Raw genomic sequence first — 19,689 nt, 5'->3', positions numbered from 1 at the left:
CTAACAAATCAGACCCATTTTGATTTTCCTTCCAATCAAGAAGAGTCTCCACTGCTCCAAGAAAAGGCTTTGGCTCGTGTCTCTTCCCCATAGTTTCAGGAATTAATGCCTCCCATTATTTTGGGAAGAAATCAGTGAATGAGTCTTCCCAAACTCATTGAACATTTGGTGAATCCAGTGTCCCTGTAGCTTTAAATCCCTGGTTAGAGGCCAAGGCACCAAGTCAAGGAGTTGGGGGGGATGCAGATGCCTTAGGAATAGGTAGAAGTGGTAAGTGGGGGCTGGTGTGACACTGACTGCCGTGCCCAGCATCTCTGGGCATATAGGAGGAAAGAGAACAGGCAGGGGAGCCTTTTGGGCCTCTGTAGCCCAGTGATGGATCTCTAGGCCTGAGTCAGGTAGGAGCTCTGTCTTCTTTTCCTTTAGTATGGACGCCTGTTTGTGGAAACCTTTCTGAAGCAGTGTATGCCCCTCCTGGACTTCAGTTTCAGAAAACATCGGGTAAGAGCAACAAGCCAATGGAAAACAAAGAGTCAGGGTGGGCCCTGGGATTGGGGTCCACTCCAGGCTGGGAACAGAAGAGCCAGAATAGAAGTGGACACCTGCCCCCAAGAAGACTAAACCCAAGGTGGGAGTGAGCCTGGTTTATACCCACGTTCCTAGGTCTGCCCCAACGTGGAGAATAGAAGTAACTGGACCAAAATATCCATGTTCTTATCTAGGCTTCAGAGCCAACATTCCCTTCCTGTTTTTCCTGGTACCGGAATTGATGTTAATATTGACTTTCCAGAGACAGCCTGTTCTCAAGAATGGAACTGACACTAAATGCTTTCCTTTTGAAGCACCAGATCATTCTCAGGGTTCTAAGCATTCATCACTCTGCCTGGAGAAAGGGCCATTACTCTAACTTTGGTTGTCATTCCTCCCAGCAATCTTGTGAGATTAGTCAGCGGGCTCACAATCCCCAGGTCCCTGAGGATGTGAATAGAGAACTCAGATGGAGTGCATTTTACTGTTGAGCAGTGGGTACCAGGAGGGAGAGGCCTGGGCAAGGTTGTGTAGTGCATAGAAGGGATGACTGACCCTGGCTCTTAAAAGCCTTGCACGGTGCTCATGTTTGATTCTCTTGAAGAAGGAAACTGAGGCCCAAGAGGTTAAGTGACTTAACTCCCCCAACTGGACCAGAAGTAACTGGTATCCAAGTCAAGACCCTTAGCTTGAGGTTCTTTTCCATGAACTACACTGTCTATCAGGTGACAGAAGATGCCAGGACTAAGGAGGACATCTGCTTGCCCCATCACTGCTCCTTGTCAACAAGGACCAAGTAACGATGACAGAGCTGTGTAGCCAGGACCCTTTATTGTGGGTTATCCTGTCTTAGCTGTATGTATTTTTTGCATTTGTAATGAAATAAGAACTCTGGTTGCAGAAAAAAAGGAAAATATTTTTTAACCTTAGTTGACCACTTGCTAGGAACAGGAATTTTTATGTAACAAATCTTTCTCGGATGGTTTCAGGAAGATGTTTTGAGTTTACTGAAAACCTTCCAGTTGAGTACCAGACAACTTCATCACATGTGTGGGCATTCTAAGGTAAGAAAGCCAGTGGGACACATTACCAGCCCTTCTAGCTGTTTGAAATCTGCAGGTACTGCTTCCCAACTCACAGATTAGGGTAGTTTCTTTACCTTATAATTTTTTCAAGCTGACGCCCTGTCTGAAGTAATTTTATTTAGTGTTGGGAAGACTTTGGGGAGCTGAGGGAGGACAGCCAGGTCTAAGATAAATTTCAGCATGTGAAATAAATTCACACCCTACATGTTCCAGAAGGTGTTGTTTGGGGAGAGAGACAGAATGCCTGTGGATGCATTATATAAGTAGTGAATCCCTGCTGGTGAATAAGTGACAGGAAGCCAGCTGTTGGAGCCCTCTTTACATTTATAATCTGCCTGGCAGAAACAGGTCTCTTGCTTCTGATAACATTTTAGGCATAAAAGAATAAATCGTTTTTTCTTGCTAGATGCCAGCCCCGTGATGGGCTGTTGTGTTTCTTAGTCCAAAGGCTCAAGGGACTACAGAACGCAAAGGCCAGATGAACTGGGACTTCTGCCCAGGCCCCTCTACCAGCTGTTTTCTCCTCTCAGGTCCATTTTTAGAAGGTGCTTCTAGTGAAGATTCAAATAACATTTCAACCAATTAGAGCTAGTCTGTATTATTTGTCTTTAACATAAATAGGTTCATCAAGGGTCTTGAGAGATCCTTACCAGCTTATTAAAAGGGTATTTGAGATATATGTGATGCCTCTTTTGAAGTTGACATCATGGAAGACAAGTACTTATGCTCTTCCAGAGAATACCCTGTTCTCTGCCCTCAGGGAGTGAATCCTGACTAAATGGGCCATTGGCCTGACTCAATATTTTAAATGACTAAGGACATTGCTAAACAGAAGAATGTGCAGAGGACAACAGCCAGGATGGTGAAGGGCCTTGAGCTCAGGACAAATGAGGACCGCTTAGAACTGGGTATTTTTAGCCTAGAGAAAAGACTATGGGGAGGCATGATGACTGTGTTCAAGTATCTGAATAATTTCATGTGGAGGAATTAACTTTGTTCTCCTGGTCCCCTGGGGCAAGAACAGGAGCAATTTCATTTTGCTGTCAAGAGAAAAGCTGTCCCAGAGGGGAACACACTGACTCAGGAGGACTTACTCACCTTATTGGTCTTCACGGAGAGCCTAGATCGACACACGGGAGGCATGTTATTTATAGCCTGGATTCCCGTGGTCTCTGCATTGGACAGAAGGCTCTATTGAGGCCCCTTCCTTGTATTTGATGATCCTGAGTTCTTGACTCGACCAACTTTTATACTGGAGAAGTGGGAGGCTAAGCTCCAACTGTCTCACTTCTGTGTATCCCTCCCAAGAGTAACACAAAGAAGAATAGACTCTACGAGGCTTAGGTACATTTGGTTCCCCTTTCAGATTCACCAGGACATGAGTCTTACCAACCATGTGCCTTTGTTGAAGAAAACCCTGGAGCTGTTTGTGTATAGGGTGAAAGCCATGCTGATCCTTAACAACTGCCAGGAAGCTTTCTGGCTGGGCAACCTCAAAAACAGGGACCTGCAGGTGAGTGTGGGGCTGTCAAGAAAGACTGAGCCCGCCCTACTTGGGAAAGCTTGGGAGGTTCACTGCAGGAAAGAGAAAAACATCTAGGAAGCAAAGCAAGCAACGGCTGCTGGTAACTGACCCCAGGAGCCCTGTTCTTGAAGAGATCCCTTCAGCCTTTTGGGCTTCCCTATCCATGGCTTAACAGTATCGATGGTTCACTGTCCCCTGGGCCATTCTTGCCATGATCACCTGCTGCACCCCAGGCATGGCAGCCGTCTCATAATTGCATAGTCATAAGGGAGAAGGCCAGACCTTATGGAAGAACATCTCACTGTATTCATTCCCTCCTGAGTTGGAGCTAGTAGTGTCATCTCCATATGTAAAGTAGTGTTCTTTCTTTTCTTCCTAAATGGGTTTTGTTCCTAGAATTACCTTTAGGGTTCATTTCTAAGAGCCTTTTGAGAATGCTCATCTTTTTATGTGAGGGAAGAAGGCTTGTGCAGAATAGTAGCACCGAGTTGTAGTAGAGTCCTGTATTATTAATTCCCACTTACATAGGAAAACAGGAACACTGAGGTTTTAATTGCCCAGGTGGTCAGTGCATGACAGAGCTTGCTTGGGGTAGAAAGAACTCAAGGCTTCTGACTTGGCTTCAGCTCTCCCTGCCCACTCCTTATGGAATGCTTTGTTACTCTACCTTTCTACTGTTGCTTTACTGCTAACGCTACACCTGCCGTTATCTGGAGTTGTGGGGCACTGGAACTCATGCCCGTGTCAGAGAGCATGGTGGGTTGGAGCCCAGTCAATGCCTAGTGAAAATTGTGTGTAGGAGCTACTGGGAAGAGAGGCCAGGGTCTTTAATAGACCAACTGAAAGTGTCCCTAGCTTGTCACTTTCAGCAATCACTTGGCCTTCAGCCTCTTGAGTGACCGTTTGTGTTGGGATATTGAGTAAAGGTAGAAAGTCATTCTGCTCATACATCTGATGTTATTTAAGGAATAAGCGAAACATACTGGAGTTTTTCTTAATGTGTCTGTTATTAACATACTGTTTAACCAAATAGGGTGAAGAGATCTTGTCACAGCAATCCCAGGAAAGTTCAGGAGATGAGAACCAGAAGGAGGTCACCTCTCAACTCTCCAAGCAGCAGGAAACAGAGGAGGTATTTCTGTTGCCTTAGTGGTTGGATTTTGATAGTCAAATGTATTTACAGTACACAAACTCTTACCCTGTCTATGTCTCTCTCTTTCTCATGCACGCACACATGCATGCACATGCATATTCCCAGCCAAATAGCCCCTGTTCTCAGAGAGCTTTGGAAGGCAGAGAAAAGATTCAAAGTTGTCTTTGTCTGGCCTGTTAATTTGGTGGCAATGGGTAGTTCTTTTCTCTGTGTACAACTCACTGGTTTACCCATAGTCATTCCTAAACACCCTACAATTGGGTCTCAATGCCAGTTGAGTTTCCCTTGTAGCTTCCTATCTATTTGGTTTTTATCTGAAACTTTTTTCTTGCAGGATGGGGTCTTGTTTATCTTTTTTCCTGTAGAAAATGCATTTGGGAGCAAAGTCTTGAGTTAAATTAATTCTTCTACTTACACATTCAGGAAAAATGTATACTTGTGCCCCAGTTTGGTAATGCGTTTATCTGAGGTGCCTCCATCTTTCTAAAGTCTCATAAAGAAACTTGTCTTCTCAAAGGCCATGGATTATAGTGCTTCAGAGTTACCTTGGAGTACCTGTGATAGGCAGAAGATGTGAGTCTGCACACACACACACACATACGCATAACACTATGAGCCTAGTACTCATAAGTGGAGGTGAGCCAAGCCACAAATATAAATTAGGAAAAAGTAAAGGTCCTATTCTGAAGCTTGCCCACCCGAGGAAGGTGCCAATGTCCATATAAGCCTCTCTTGATCCATGTCCTGGACTGTGTCATTACTCAGTGAAGCTGAGCACTAGATCCTTCTGGTCCTTCCCATAAGCAGCCCTGCTCAGGCAGTCACAGATCACTAGTTCCACCAAATTTCACACTGGTAGTTGTTTTTTAGTGAGGCACTTGGGGTTAAGTGACTTGCCCAGGGTCACACCGCTAGTAAGTGTTAAGTGTCTGAGGCCGGATTTGAACTCAGGTCCTCCTGACTCCAGGGCCGGTGCTCTAACCACTGTGCCACCTAGCTGCCCCCACACTGGTAGTTATTAAGTATGGGCTTGCTAGTTGGAGAGCCTTCTTTGTAACCCTTGAAAGCTCATCTACTTTGCGTTCTTGCCTAAGGTTCTAAACTGTCTAGGAATTGGGGAGAATGCTGCTGTATTGAATGTTTGAAAACAATGGCGGGTAAATAATGTGTACTTCTACTAGGAGTGGTGAGTCTAAATTCCTAGAAATTCATCCTACCCACCCAGGGCACTGCTACATCCATATAGAATGCCTAGATATTCAGCTTTTCACTGTGATTATTCTTTGCTTCAGGGAAGTGCAGATGAAGCAAGTGTTGGTGAAAATGAAGAAGATGGTAATGAGAGTGATGACTGATTGCAAGGGGAAGAGGCTGCTCCCCCTCCTCCCACCCTTCATCTTCACTCATGCTTCCTGGCCTCCCCCAGCATCCGGTCTCGTTAGAAACATCTTATTTCGCATGTGAAGATGAGGAATCTTTAAGGCATCATCCCAGCCATGATTTGTAGAGTCTCTGCCAACATCAAGCCTGCTGTCATGGGAAGTGACTCTCTTTAATGGCACTCGTGATTCATTTCCCTTTTGGCTTGTGAAAAGATCACTCTGATGTAGACACAGTGTCTCTATTTAATATGGTTTCAGGTCTTAGAAGCTAGACTTTGAAAGCAAGCACTTTAATTGGTTCTGAGGATTGGACTTATTCCACCTCAACTTTTGGATAAATTCCCTCCCTCTACTTTCCACATTCCCTTAATTGTTGGGGTAATGGGTGGATTGTTGTGGTCTTTACCGAGGAAGGCCCAAGATGGATACTGAGCAATAAAGTTGTGTGGCAGTATCTGTCTTGTCAGGCTTCCTGCTGGAGATCCCACACTGCACACCCCTTGGCATCTACCTGACTGCTGCTTCAGATTTTTGAGAAAAAAGGGTGTACCAGCAGTGACACTGACTATCCCATCATATCTAACAGAGGGGCCTTTCTGCTGCTGCTCTCCCTCATCATCCCATTACATGGCTGGGGGGAAAGAAGCAGGATGGAGCATTCTCAATTCCTATTATGTTGAGTGAATTTGCACTGATAATTTGCTTACACACTGTTCTAAAAATAATTTGCAATTTGTTTGAGTTACCACATGGCAAGTAAGGGGTGTGGCTTGTGCACTTCAGCTAAAGACAGGAAATCAGAGAGATGTCTGCTGAGCTGGGACCCTGCTCTGCCTACAGCCCATACTGAGACAACCTCCTATCTCTGTCAAGCCAGAATGCAAATGTGCTTAATCCTGGTGCATTTCTACCTGTTTGGATTTTCTGCCTTTTCTCCCTAGGGTTTTTTTTTTTTTACACTTATCAACCAATCTAATACTGTAATAGTGTCAGATTTGCTGCCTCAGGCTTCATCCTGTTTATATAGCAGACTGTGCACCTGTACTTCTCCCACTGCTTAAAAACTACAACCGTTTATTGCCTTAAATTTGAAAGAACTGACAAGCCAGCCCCTGTGCTCTTTGGTATATATGGTTTGTTTAATGCTCTTCGGTATCACGCGTACATGTGCTAGTTTGACTCATCTTTAAAGTGGTTTAATTTTACAAGTGAAAGACGTTCTCTCTTGCTCTGTGTCACCGGCCCTTATTGGTGGGGGGGACTCCTGCATTGTCTTGTCTTGACAGAAGAGGTAAGAGAGCTCCAGTGATGTTGCAGTTTCCTTTCCATGAGTTCTGTAAACTCCAGACACCTACCAAAGGACATGGTAGGAGTGTGACTGCAAACCAGGGAGGGGTTTTACTTGGAATGTTGCAAGGCAAACGTGCACTTCTTGTAAGTTGCGTACAGTAACAAGATAGACCGGAGCATCTGCTTACACATAGTCACTGTCATTTGGATTTGCGGCTCCTTTAGTCCAGTGGGCCACTGATGCTCCCGACTGATGATTTTGCAAAATGCTGATTTGTCTGAAACTCGAAATGTCCCCGTCCACTTTGGGGGCTGAGCTGTGATGATCCTGCCAAAGACAGAGTCCACCCCACTGAGGCGGACAGGCTGAGGCTTCCTGACGAGACCTTTCTTACTGTTCATCGTTCGGAGCTCTGATGTGTGACAGGGCAACTTGGGGCTCACCCCAGGTTCTAGAAAGGGGCTGTCTAGGACGAGGGTGACCTCCTGGAAGCAAAGCTGCACTTCCAGGTCTGAAGGAGTATGTGGGAAGCAGTGAGAGGCCCTAAAGGGGTGCTTGGAAGAAGGGGTAGGTGTTGTATGTCGCAACCACTGGAAACTCTCATCCAGTGGTGTCCATGGTGACCAGAGCTGATATCCTGCCATTGTTACACCTAAAGGAGAGCAATTAACATAAGGAACCCCTCTTCATTAACGGTTAAAAGCTGCTTTCAACAGGTCTTATCCATTAAAAAAGGTCAGTGTCGTTCTAATTCCCTTAAAGAGGTCCTAAGGTATTAAAACATTAGTGGTTCTAGATCAGGCCCTGGAAAAAGAAAAATCGCCAAATACCAGACTTTTAAATCCCTACACTGAAAGAAGATACTTGTGACCCTTGAGAATTGTCTTTCTTTTTTTTCCCCTTTTTTTTGAGGGGGTGGGGCAGTGAGGGTTAAGTGACTTGCCCAGGGTCACACAGCTAGTGTCAAGTGTCTCAAGGCATATTTGAACTCAGATCCTCCTGAATCCAAGGTTAGTGCTTTATCCACTGCACCACCTAGCTACCCCCTACCAGACTTTTAAATATAAGCTGCTTCTGGTTCTAGATGGGACATTTACTACTCTGTAGAATACTTGTGTTCATAGCTAAATCTTTTGTGTTTGACAATATCCTTCTCCCTCCCTTTTAACTCAGGTCAACCAAGTTTTGTTTATTTGTTCAGGACTGCATGTGGATTCTCCACTTCTACTTTTCAAAGTACCCAGGGTGATAAAGATTCCTCCCATTTCCCCAGACAAATATGCCTTTCTCTGACCTTCCTTTCTTCACCTACAAAAGGACTAGGACAAGATTTTCAATTCTGGGACATCCCATCCAATTTTAATCCTGAAAATTCTAGTTCATGAACCTTTATTTGTGACAGTGAATTTGATGGACTAATTTCACCCAAATGAAAAACCTGTCACTTAGAATCATTTGGGAGATTGTGTTGGTTTTACTTTTTGGATGTGTGAAGAGGAAGGACTATAGCAATTCCCAGATTAATTTACAAAATTTCCCCTGAAATTCTTGGGGTTTTTTTTGTGAGGCAATGGGGTTAAGTGACTTGACCAGGGTCACACAGCTAATAAGTGTCAAGGGTCTGAGACCAAATTTGAACTCAGGTCCTCCTGAATCCAGGGCCAGTGTTCTATCCACTGCACCACCTAGCTGCCCCCCTCCCCTGAAATTCTTATAAGTAGTGCTTTGCACTTGCTATGTGTTCAAACATTGACCAAAAATAAGTTTCAGAAATCTCATTATTTAGTGGGAAAAAAATCTTAATGAGCTGATTTAAAAAAAAAAACACAAGAAATAAAGGAAGCATTACACATTCCAAACACCCCACCCAAATATTTTTTTGTATCTGTAACATTAAAATTTAGTGCATTATTTTGTTGTTGTTGTGCAATGAGAGTTTTAAGTGACTTGCCCAGGGTCACACAGCTAGTAAGTATCAAGTGTCTGAGGCCAAATTTGAACTCGGATCCTCCTGAATCCAAGGCGGGTGCTTTATCACTGTGCCACCTAGCTGCCCCTAGTGCATTATTTCTGTGCATTTTTAGGAATATAACTGGAAAGAACAAAATTATCTCCCCTTCTCCCTCATTTAACTTTGCTCATTGGGACGCACCAAAGTAAATTTTAATTGCAGGATCAGTTTCCTAAGAAATGTATGAATTGGAGCTTTATACTTAGAGCCTCAAAGGATCTATAAGGCCATCTCCCTACTCCATTTTACAAATGAAGAAACTCAAGCCCAGGGAGTGAAAGTGACTGCTCAAAGTCAACTCCTAAAAGCGCAAGATTAGAACCCAGATCTGTTTTCACTACAGTGATCTTTCTATGAAACAATAAGTGAGACTAAGTATGATCTCTTCAAGGCATCAATCTTACTGCCCTAGACTTAAGTCTTCAACGGATCTAAAGCGCTCTCCCCCAAACCCTTAACTATATAGGTTCGGCTGACCCAGAAGAGAGATGAACAAGACGTCTCCCGGGACGTCCAGGAGAACCCTAGGCATAGCTCTGTACCTCAACTCCTCCACCTGGAAAATAAGGATGCAGAACCGCAGCTGAGCTGTGTGTCACCTCCGAGGCCAAGGGTGGTATTTCGAGTGGCCGGAGCTCCGAGGGTGGGTGTGGAGGTAGATCCGCCTCCTAGCCGGACAGAAAGGAATTGTCTCCGTCTTAATCCCGGGGGTGGGGGAGGAAAGGGGACCTCGCCCGGGATGGGGACAAGAAGGTTAGGTTGGCCAGAGCCGGAGCCAAGCTCTGATCCCAGCTGCCGCAGCGGGTGCTGGACGGGATGGGGAACTCACCTGCTGGGCTCCGCGGGTCGCACGCTCCCGAGTGGCGGCCGCTGTTCCCGGGGCCGCATCTTTCCTCTGCCGGGCGCCTGGCAACGGCCTTTGTGACCCAGGCCCCGCGGGGAGAGCCCGCTGCAGGGAGGGGGTGGGGGGTGGGGGGTGGGTGGGCGTGAGGCTAGGAGGCTCCCGCGAGGGGCTGCTGCCCCAGAGGGCTTCCTTCTCCGTCGGTAACCATTCATTCTCCCAGTCCGGGGCGGGGTGACTAAGAACACACTTTCTCCTCTAAAAGACTAGCATAGGGGCAGCTAGGTGGTGCAGTAGATAAAGCACCGGCTCTGGATTCAGGAGTACCTGAGTTCAAATTCGACCTCAGACACTTGACACTTACTAGCTGTGTGACCCTGGGCAAGTAAGTCACTTAAACCCCATTGCCCCGCAAAAAAAAAAAAAAAAGAGTAGCTTGGGGGCAGCTAGGCACTTAACCCTCATTGCCTGGGGTGGGGGTGGGGGGGCGCGAAGACTAGCTTGCTGAGCTTGCTGCGGGGTCCGATCCTGCCTTTTCTTCCATATGTGGGGCTTCCGCCAGCCTCTCGAATCCCTTGTAAAACTTGAATGGAGCCAAATCCAAAGGGTTCAGCGTGTGCATAGCAATCAGAACTGCAAGGGACCTGACATCTTTAGTCCCACCCCCTTGCTTTACTGAGGCCCAGAGAAGGGAAGTCACTTGTCCAAGGTCATACAGTAAGTAGGAGGCACTGCTTCTGAAGGGGCAGGGGACCTGGATTCAGATTTCACTTCAGACACTCTTCATGTGACCCTAGACAAGTCACTTACCCTCCTTCAGCCCAAGTGTCTTTATCTGGCCCTGGATTCAGAAAGACCTGAGTTCAAATGTGACCTTAGACATTTGACACTTCCTAGCTGTTTGACCCTGGGCAAGTCACTTAACCCTCATTGCCCTGCAAAAAAAAAATGAAGGGCTTGGATTAGGATGGCCTTTGAGGTTCCTTCCAGCTCTAGATCTGGGATCCTCTTGTGTACGGTAGGAATCAGCATGTTAAAGGGGATATTGGTTGGAACACCAAGCTACAGCAGTGACAGTAAGTTGTGGTGAGAGGCAGTAGGGTTATCACGGTGCCGGAAGCAGGAGATTTGGGGGATATGGTAATGGTTAGAATAATTACAATACCCATTGGCATGGGCTTTCATGTGTAGTTCCAGTACAGCCTTTGGAGTCAGAGGACCGATCCTCTGAAAGTCAGTCTCAAGATGAAGGATGAACAACAATATTCATCCTAGAACATGATCTAGAATATTGAAGTTAAGCAATTTTTTTGCTCAATGTCCCACAGGCCGTATGTCAGAAGCAAAATTGGAACTCAGGTCTTCCTGGTTCTGAGGCCAGCTTTCTATCCACTACTGGATGATACAAGTATTATCCTATTTTGCTGATGAGGGGGGAAAGCTCCGAGACTTGATGTGCCTGGCCCATATACACTCAGGATTTGAACATAGGTCTTCTGTTCCCAGGTCCATTGTATTTTCCAGGATTCTCTGAAATTTGAAAGTATGTGGATGGGCCTAGAAGACCCATAAACTATTTCAAACTTGAGAGGGAGGAGCAAAGGTGGGTTTTAATTCATGTGAGTTATAACCCAAAAAAAAGACTTTTTCTGGTAAAATGGTAGGTGCTTTAGAAAGGAAATCACTTCCTAATTGTAAAAAAAAGCAGACTTTGCAAGAAAATTGTGTATTAAAGTACTTGAAGTAAGATGGGAAGCATTATCTTATTAACAGGCTCTGATTTCTAATCAGAAGGAACTTTGGAAGTTGTCTACTGCAACCTCCTTATTTTACAGAAGAAACTGAGGCCTGGAAATGAGAAGTGACTTGCCAAAGGTCAGGCAGATAGTAAATAGCAGAGCCAGTATTTTAATCCAGAGCCTCTGACACTAGATCTAACATTCTTTTTCCTGTACTGTGCTTCCTCTCACTTCAGGGCATTTATTGAGCACCTACTATATCCTCAGCCCTGAGCATGGAAAAATGAAATCTTTCTCCCTGGTGGAGTTTAAAATCTCTGAAACCATTTTAGTTACCTGGATGACTTTATGGTATGTACAATATTATGTGTTCCCTCTTGTCCACCATCATGTAATGATGGTGGTCGCTAGCATTTATATAGTCAGGTTTGCAAAGAACTTTAGAAATATTATCTTATCCTCACAACAATATTGTGAGGTATAAGGTGCTCCCATTTTAAAGATGAGAAAACTGAAGTAGACAGGAGTTAAGTGACTTGCCCAGCGTCACACAGCTAAAAACTTGTAAAAGGCTGAATTTGAACTCATCTCTTCCTAGCTCCAGGTCCAATGCTCTATCTGCTAGCTGTGACTGAACTAGAACAAACCAGCAATGTGGTGTGGTGGAAAGAGAGTTGAACTTGGAGCTAAGAAACTGGAAATTCAATCCCCAATTCTGATACTTATGAGCTCTCTGAACCTTAGTTTTTTCATCTCAAGGGTGAGAATGTTACCTGTGGCCCACAGAACCCCTTCACATAAGGTCCTCCTACTCTGGATTCATTCTGGGGGTGGCCTAATCCCAAAGAGAGGGGATAGGGCTTCTTCCCATCCTCTCTGGCTTGTAATGCCCCCACCCAAATCATTTCACAAGCACTTAGTAAGGACTTGCGGCCAGACATCATGTGAAACACTGGGAATGTGAAGAAAAAGTAAAAACACAGTCCCTGCATTCAAGGAGCTTACAGTCTTGTGGGGAGACTATGCATATATAAAGGCGTGCACACATGATACATGCAAAGTAGATGGTAAGGAGGAAGGCACACTAGTGATGGGAAAGGGGGCGATCCAGACTAGAAAAGTTGGTCTAAAGAAAGGGGCATTTGATCTGAGTCTTGAAGGAAGCCAAGCACCCTCAGAGGTGAAGAGGGTGAGGGAGGACATATAAAGAAAGACACTGGGGCAGCTAGGTGGCACAGTGGATAAAGCACCGGCCCTGGATTCAGGAGGACCTGAGTTCAAATTTGGCTTGACACTTACTAGCCATGTGACCCTGGGCAAGTCACTTAACCCCCATTGCCCCAGGAAAAAAAGAAAGACAGAAAGAAAGACACTATCTGCATCCAGAGAAAGAAGTGATAAATAGAAGTATGGGTAGAATAATTTATATTTTTATATATATATATACACACACACACATATTTGTGTCTAATGTTAGCCATCCCTAGGGAAAAAGGGGGGGAAAGGAAAGCTACATGATAATTTTATTATATATTTAAAAGGAATAGGCAAGTTGTATATAATAGATTTACAGTTTCATGTGCCATCATCTTTTTTATTATTATACTATAATATGGAAGTGTTCATTTTATTCCACAAATTAAAAATAAAATGTGTTAAAAAAAAAAAAAAAGAGGGTGAGGGAAAGCATTCAAGTCATGGGCACATTCTAGGCACAGAAATGGGAGCTGGAGGGTCAAGTATGCCAGTATGGCTGGACCAGAGGATGTGTAGAAGGGACTAATGTGTAAGACTAGCAAGACTGGAAGGGGTCAAGTTGTTGAAGGGCTTTAAAAGCCAAACAAAGGGATTTCATACTGAATGCTAGAGATAATAGGGAACAACAACTGGAGGTTGATTATGGGGGAGATCTCCACTTAGGAAAAATCACTTTGGTGTTTGTATGAAGGCTAGATTGAGTACAGTGAGGGGAAAGTTGAGGCTAGGAGGCTATCCCAATAACCTGGGTGAGGGATGATGAGGGCCTGAACTAGGCTGGTAGAGAAAAGGGAAGTATGAGAAGAAGAAGGCACTTGGTGTACACTGGGACAGGATGAAGAAATGAATTCAGCCTGCAGCCATATGAGAAATGAAGAGATGGCTGACCCAGATGAAGAAAAGGTGTGTGTGGCCTTTCCTAGGCTCGAAGTTAGTAGGTGGCAAGGAGAGGACATGTTCCTTCTACCTGGCAGCCAGCATCACTTGCTATGGCCAGAGATAGTTCTTTGGGGCCAAAGGTAGTTCCTGCCATGTTGGCTCTGGAAGCTCCCATCTGTCTCCTTGGAAGGCCATCTCTTTGGCCTCTTGGCCTTGAAAGTTCTCTCTGGCCATGGTATCTGAAAATTACTACCTTGTTTTTATGGATGACTGGTATAATGGGAACTGGAAGGCTGAAGTAATCCTGCTGGTTAAAAAGAGGTCATAGGGGCAGCTAGGTGGTGCAGTGGATAGAGTACCAGCCCTGGAGTCAGGAGTACCTGAGTTCAAATCCAGCCTCAGACACTTAACACTTACTAGCTGTGTGACCCTGGGCAAGTCACTTAACCCCAATTGCCTCACTAAAAAAATAAATTTTAAAAATAAATTAAAAAAAAAAAAAGAGTTGGGTGAAGGAACTGGAGATCTTCAGCCTGGAGAAGAGAGATTCAAGGGACACATGACCGTTGCCTTTAAGTTAACTGAAAGTCTTTCCCATGGAAGAAAGATTAGACTTGTTTGGCTTGACCTGAGAGGGCAAAAGTAGGAGCAAGGGGTAAAAGATACAAAGAAGCAAATTTAGTGTTGGTATAATTGAACACATGTTTTTATTTGTTCATTCGTTCCTTCGTTCATTCATTCATTCATTGTCAGTCAAGTAAGTCATTCAGTCATTCTGAAGTGCTTACTATGTTTTTTTGGGTTTTTTTAGTGAGGCAATTGGGGTTAAGTGACATGCCCAGGGTCACACAGCTAGTAAGGTGTTAAGTGTCTGAGGCCGGATTTGAACTCAGGTACTCCAGACTCCAGGGCCGGTGCTCTATCCACTGCACCACCTAGCTGCCCCAACTGCTTACTATGTTTTAAGCAGCATGCTTGGTGCTGTGGATACAAAGAAAAATAAAAAGTATCCGCATCCAAGAAACTGACATTCTATTGGGTAGGAAACAACCTGTATATCTATGGATAAATACAAAAAAATATATATGCAAAGTAAGTACAAAGTAATCCCAGAAGAGTGAGGGGGACACTCAGGATAAACCTAATACAGGAGCTGGTTCTTGAGCCGAGGGTTGAGGGAAGTCAGGGATGCTAAGAGTAATGGATAATAGATAATAGCTCCAAGGGCAGGAGAGACAAGTGAAAGTCTTTCCAAGGAAGGGGAAGACTTGGGTGTGTTTTCCTAACAATGAGAACCACTCCAGAGAACTATTAGGCTCTGTCTCCTCTGGGAAGGAGCAGGCAGAAGAGAGATGACATTTGGGGGTATGTTGGAGAGGGGATTCTGGTCGAGATCCAGGCTGGACTCAATGACCACAAAGGTCCTTTCTAATTATGAAAGTCTGTGATTCTAAGGCAAGAGTGTGTTGAGGTAGGACGAACAGTTTGAAAACCTTGGGGGAAAAGAAGCTGGAGGAAAAGGACATTATTTCTCTGCTTTTCTGCTGGACTCTTGTTAATAAATCACCTGTGGTCTTCACCATTAGAGGGTGCACCTATATTGATAAAATCAAAGATCTATTGAAATATTGAAATAATCTATTCAAGCTAGGTGTTGCAGTGGATAGAGGACTGGCCCTAGAGTCAGGAGGACCTGAGTTTAAAACCAGCCTCAGACACTTACTAGCTCTATGACCCTGGGCAAGTCACTTAACCTTGATTGCCTCCGAAGAAAAAGGAATAACCTATTCATTTATTTTTTGATTAGAAAACAGAGAGTAGAGAGCCTTTAGACCTGTATGAGACAGATTTCAGTATTTCCTATGAATGAGGCATTATATCTAGTTCCCAATTGGTGGGAATAATGAATTCTCTGAAGTAGTCAAATTGTTTTAATCTAAGTTGCATATTTCTACTGGACTCGAACGAATTAACCTCTGAGATTCCCTTCCATTTATCTCGTGTATATCTTGTATATACATTTTTTTGCATACTGCTTTCTTCTTTAGATTGTAAGCTCTTTGAAGGGAAAGACTATTTTGCCTTTTTTTAAACCCAGATCTTAGCCTAATGCTTAATGCATTTTAGTATATGCCTAATAAAATGCTTATTGCTTGACTGAGAGAATTGATTGGAAGCCTATGACTTAGCTATGGAGTTAACTCAAAAGAGCTCAGTGAGGAATAAACAAAGGTATGAATTTCACAAATTTCTCAATTTCTATTTCACTGTTAGGAACTCAAGCTGGGAATAGAGTCTGATTATGAAATCTTGGCAAAAACAAACAAAACAAAAACAAAAACAAAAAAGAAGATAAATGATCAGAAATAAGCCAGCTACTCAGTACCAAATGGTAAAAAGACTAGGCAATCTACCAGCCTACAAAAGAGCTATCATTAAAGGCCAGGTTATCCCCTGACTGACTCCAGGCTCAACTGTGTCCATGGGTACAGAGCACTTCTTTAGTGGAAAAGGAGAGGGTACAGTATCCCAGTCCCATTGTATCTAAAAGTGGTTTGGTTGCACAAGTATAGTAGGGTAGAACACACACACACACACACACACACACATACACACACAGAGTTTAGTGCAGAAATGACATCAAACTTGACAGAAAAACAAGTTGGGATATGGGGGAGAGAAGGAGGATAAGAGGTAGGATAAACACCAAGGAGCAAATAGTCACAAACTAGCATTAATAATAATAGCCAGTATGTATATATCACTTTAAGGTTTGCAAAGCTATACATGCATACATACATACATACATACATACATACATACATACGTACAATCATAATTTATCCTCCCAACAACTCTGAGACATAGGTGCTATTGTTGTTTCCATTTTACAGATGAGGAAACTGAGGCACAAAGTGGTTAGGTGATTTGTGTAGGGTGACACAATAAGTGTCTGAGGCTGACCCTGAAGGGAGAACTGAAAGGGGAAAAAAGAGAATTAACATCTAAGGGGGGTGTCTTAGATTGCCTCTTAGACAATTGGGGAATGGCTAAACAAATTGTTGTGGTATATTAATATAATGAATATAATTGTGCCATAAGAAATTATAAAAGATTTCAGAGAATCCTTGGTAGGATGAACTGATAGAGAATGGAGTGAGCAGAACCAGGAAAACAATGTATTTAAGGAAAGCAACATTGTAATGAAAAAACCACTTTGGAAGAATTCTGATCAATGCAATAACCAACCATCTCTCTACAGGACTTTTTATGGTTTTGTTTTTTGTTTTTTGCAGGGCAATAAGGGTTAAATGACTTGCCCAAGGTCACACAGCTAGTAAGTGTCAAGTGTCTGAGATAAGATTTGAACTCAGGTCCTCCTGAATCCAGGGCCAGTGCTTTATCCACTGTGCCACTGCTATAGCTCCTAGAGGAGCTTTTTATGAAGCATGTTGCCCACCTTCTAGCAGAGAGGTGATGGATACAAGGAAGAGAAAGGGACATACATTGTTGGACATGTAACTGTGTAAATTCATTTTGTTCAACTTTTTTGTTATAATTATTATATACTTATTACAGGTAGTTTTTTTCTTTCAGTTTAATTGGGGGAGGAGGAGAGGAGGCAGTAGTAATAGTGATAGAAAAAGACCATTTTAAAAATGTACAAAAAGAGCAAAGGTAATTTAGAGGGAAGAATTGACAAGCTGGACAGTTTTGAAAGTAAGATATAGAATTCATATGTATATGTTATATATGTGTATATATGATGAATAATATATAATATATAATGAATAAATATATATAGAAAGAGAAAGCAAGTGCTATGAAATGGAGAGTCACAGTTTTATGTAGAATCTTCTTTTTGTGCTCTATTTTGTGTATGGAAAAACTTTTTTTCAGTGTTTACTTTCAGAATAAAAATAGTTTTAAAAAAGAAAAATGAAAAGTAGGGCAGGAGATTAAGAAATAAATGGATAGGGGGCAGCTAGGTGGCGCAGTGGATAAAACACTGACCCTGGATTCAGGAGGACCTGAATTCAAATCCGACCTCAAACACTTGACACTTACTAGCTGTGTGACCCTGGGCAAGTCACTTAACCCTCATTGCCATGCAAAGAGAGAAAAAGAAAGAAAGAAATGGATATTATGTTACATGACAAGTACTTTAGAAAAGTATAGAACAAGGTACTACATGAAGTCTGAGGGAGTATGTTCCTTATTTAGAGGGGAAATCGGGGAAAGCTTCACAGAAGTGGTAGTATTTGAGCTGGGCTTTAAAAGTCATCTTGAAAATAAGCAACTACTGACTATGAGATCTAATTGTGATGTGGAAATGACCCTGCTACCCCCTCCCCATTTTTTAATGATAGTTTGTTTTTACAACACCTTTCTCCTCTCCCCTCCAATGCAGAAAGCTATCCTTTTAAACAAATAACTTAAAAGAGGACCAAAAAAAAAAAAGTTTAGCAATTTTTTCCGGCAACTGGACATCAGTAAATGCAGTATTTCACATCCAAGATTCTTTACCTCTGCAAAGAAGGGAGGGAGGTGCCTGCTCATATTTTTTCTTCTGGACCAAGCTTGACTTTGACTAGTTGAAGGCTTTGCCAGCAGAGGATACATCCTGGCAGGCAATGCCAACCTGGACAAGCTTCAAGTATAGACCCTCTGATGCACCCTCTACCTCTGTCTGAGGACCAGTCCAGTTAATCTAGGGAAGATTCCTCACCATATTGGCTGCAGGATGATGGGTTTTCCCCAATAACTCATGAAGAATATTAAATCACACAGGGGCAGCCAGGTGGCACAGTGGATAAAGTACTAGCCCTGGATTCAGGAGGACCTGAGTTCAAATCCGACCTCAGACACTTGACACTTACTAGCTGTGTGACCCTGGGCAAGTCACTTAACCCTCATTGCCCCAGAAAAAAAAAAAGGATTTAAGGAGGAGTAAGAATCCAGGCAATGAGGAATGGGGGAGAGGATGGAGGATATTCCAGGAACAGCACGAATGGAGGCCATTTTGGGGGACAGAGAGAAGTCCATACAGCAGAATATGGGAGGCCTTATCTCATGGCATCGTCCTGCAGTTCTCCATTCTCCTGTCACCCTGGACCAGCTGTTACCTGAGCTTACACTGCCCTCTTCCAGCTTTCTGGCACATTTCTGTTCCTTCAAAGCTCAGCTCAGGTTTCAGCTCATTCAGAAACCCTGCCCTGATGATTCCCTTGGCTGAAGGGATGCACTCACTCACCTTCAATCTTCGGGTGTCGCCTTATCTGCTTCTCTCTTCACTGTCTCCCTGACAGCTCATTTCCCAGGGCATAGGCTGTATTCCTTCAATAGAATATAAGGTTAAAAAAAAAAGAATATAAGGTGACAGCATTTCATTTCATCTTGGTATTGTTAAGGGCTAAAATTCTAGCTAAACTGTCTAAAATATCTAATGAGTGGTCGCCAATAAATTATAAGCTTTAGCAAGAGTTAGACTTTTAAGCATTTATTAAGGAGAATAAGAATTTGGTAAAGAGAGAGAGAAAGGCCTAGATTTCTATCTATTAAAGGGAGAGCACATTTTTAGCTCCCTTCTCCACCAGAGTCCAGAGGAAAGAGCCCCAGAGTCAGCGCCAGTCTCTTCCTTCCTCCTCCCACCCGCGTTACTTCCTCCCAAAGAAAAGACTCCTGGTCTTGCCCTCAAAGACCTTCGCTTCATGGGCAGAACTCTTCTACAGTAAGTATCCAGCAGGTGCCGTCATTCCAATCGTTACAGTATCCTCAGCATCTAATGCAGTGCCTTATATATTATATATATAGGGACTAGACCTGGGATTCATAAGACCGAGGAATTGCAAGGGAAAGAACTTTTTACCAATATAGATCTACACCTTCTCTGCAATTGAAGGTGTTAGGAAAAAAGGTCAAATACCCATCCAGTACCCAGAGCACTCTCCAGGATGAACCAGATTAAAGTGAAACTGGGAAATAGAAAACAAAATAA

The 19,689-nt window shown here is 43.5% G+C and overlaps 2 protein-coding genes across 3 annotated transcripts in view; one reads left to right on the top strand and one right to left on the bottom strand.

Annotated features, from left to right (window-relative positions):
• FANCD2 (FA complementation group D2) overlaps positions 1-7,055 on the top strand; it is a 61,831-nt gene extending 54,776 nt beyond the window's left edge. Inside the window, exons 40-44 of the mRNA XM_043977727.1 lie at positions 427-501; positions 1,518-1,592; positions 2,980-3,126; positions 4,172-4,270; positions 5,584-7,055. Of these exons, the coding sequence (XP_043833662.1) occupies positions 427-501; positions 1,518-1,592; positions 2,980-3,126; positions 4,172-4,270; positions 5,584-5,646 (459 nt within the window). The 3' untranslated portion in view covers positions 5,647-7,055. The remainder of the gene's footprint in view (positions 1-426; positions 502-1,517; positions 1,593-2,979; positions 3,127-4,171; positions 4,271-5,583) is intronic.
• Positions 6,578-10,192, bottom strand: FANCD2OS (FANCD2 opposite strand). Of its 2 annotated transcripts, XM_043977728.1 has the most exons (3): positions 9,805-10,192; positions 9,518-9,643; positions 6,578-7,616 (listed from the first exon to the last, which is right to left on the bottom strand). In XM_043977728.1, the coding sequence occupies exon 3, from the start codon at positions 7,606-7,608 to the stop codon at positions 7,072-7,074; it is 537 nt and encodes a 178-aa protein (XP_043833663.1). In that variant the 5' UTR covers positions 7,609-7,616; positions 9,518-9,643; positions 9,805-10,192; the 3' UTR covers positions 6,578-7,071. The 2 variants fall into 2 exon arrangements, with proteins under 2 accessions (XP_043833663.1, XP_043833665.1); XM_043977730.1 differs by lacking the exon at positions 9,518-9,643.
• Between the last annotated feature and the right edge of the window lie 9,497 nt (positions 10,193-19,689).

The sequence above is a fragment of the Dromiciops gliroides genome, chromosome 1 (genome assembly GCF_019393635.1).
Source record: "Dromiciops gliroides isolate mDroGli1 chromosome 1, mDroGli1.pri, whole genome shotgun sequence".
NCBI classification, from domain to species: domain Eukaryota; kingdom Metazoa; phylum Chordata; class Mammalia; order Microbiotheria; family Microbiotheriidae; genus Dromiciops; species Dromiciops gliroides.
This window is presented reverse-complemented; position numbering and strand designations above follow the sequence as displayed.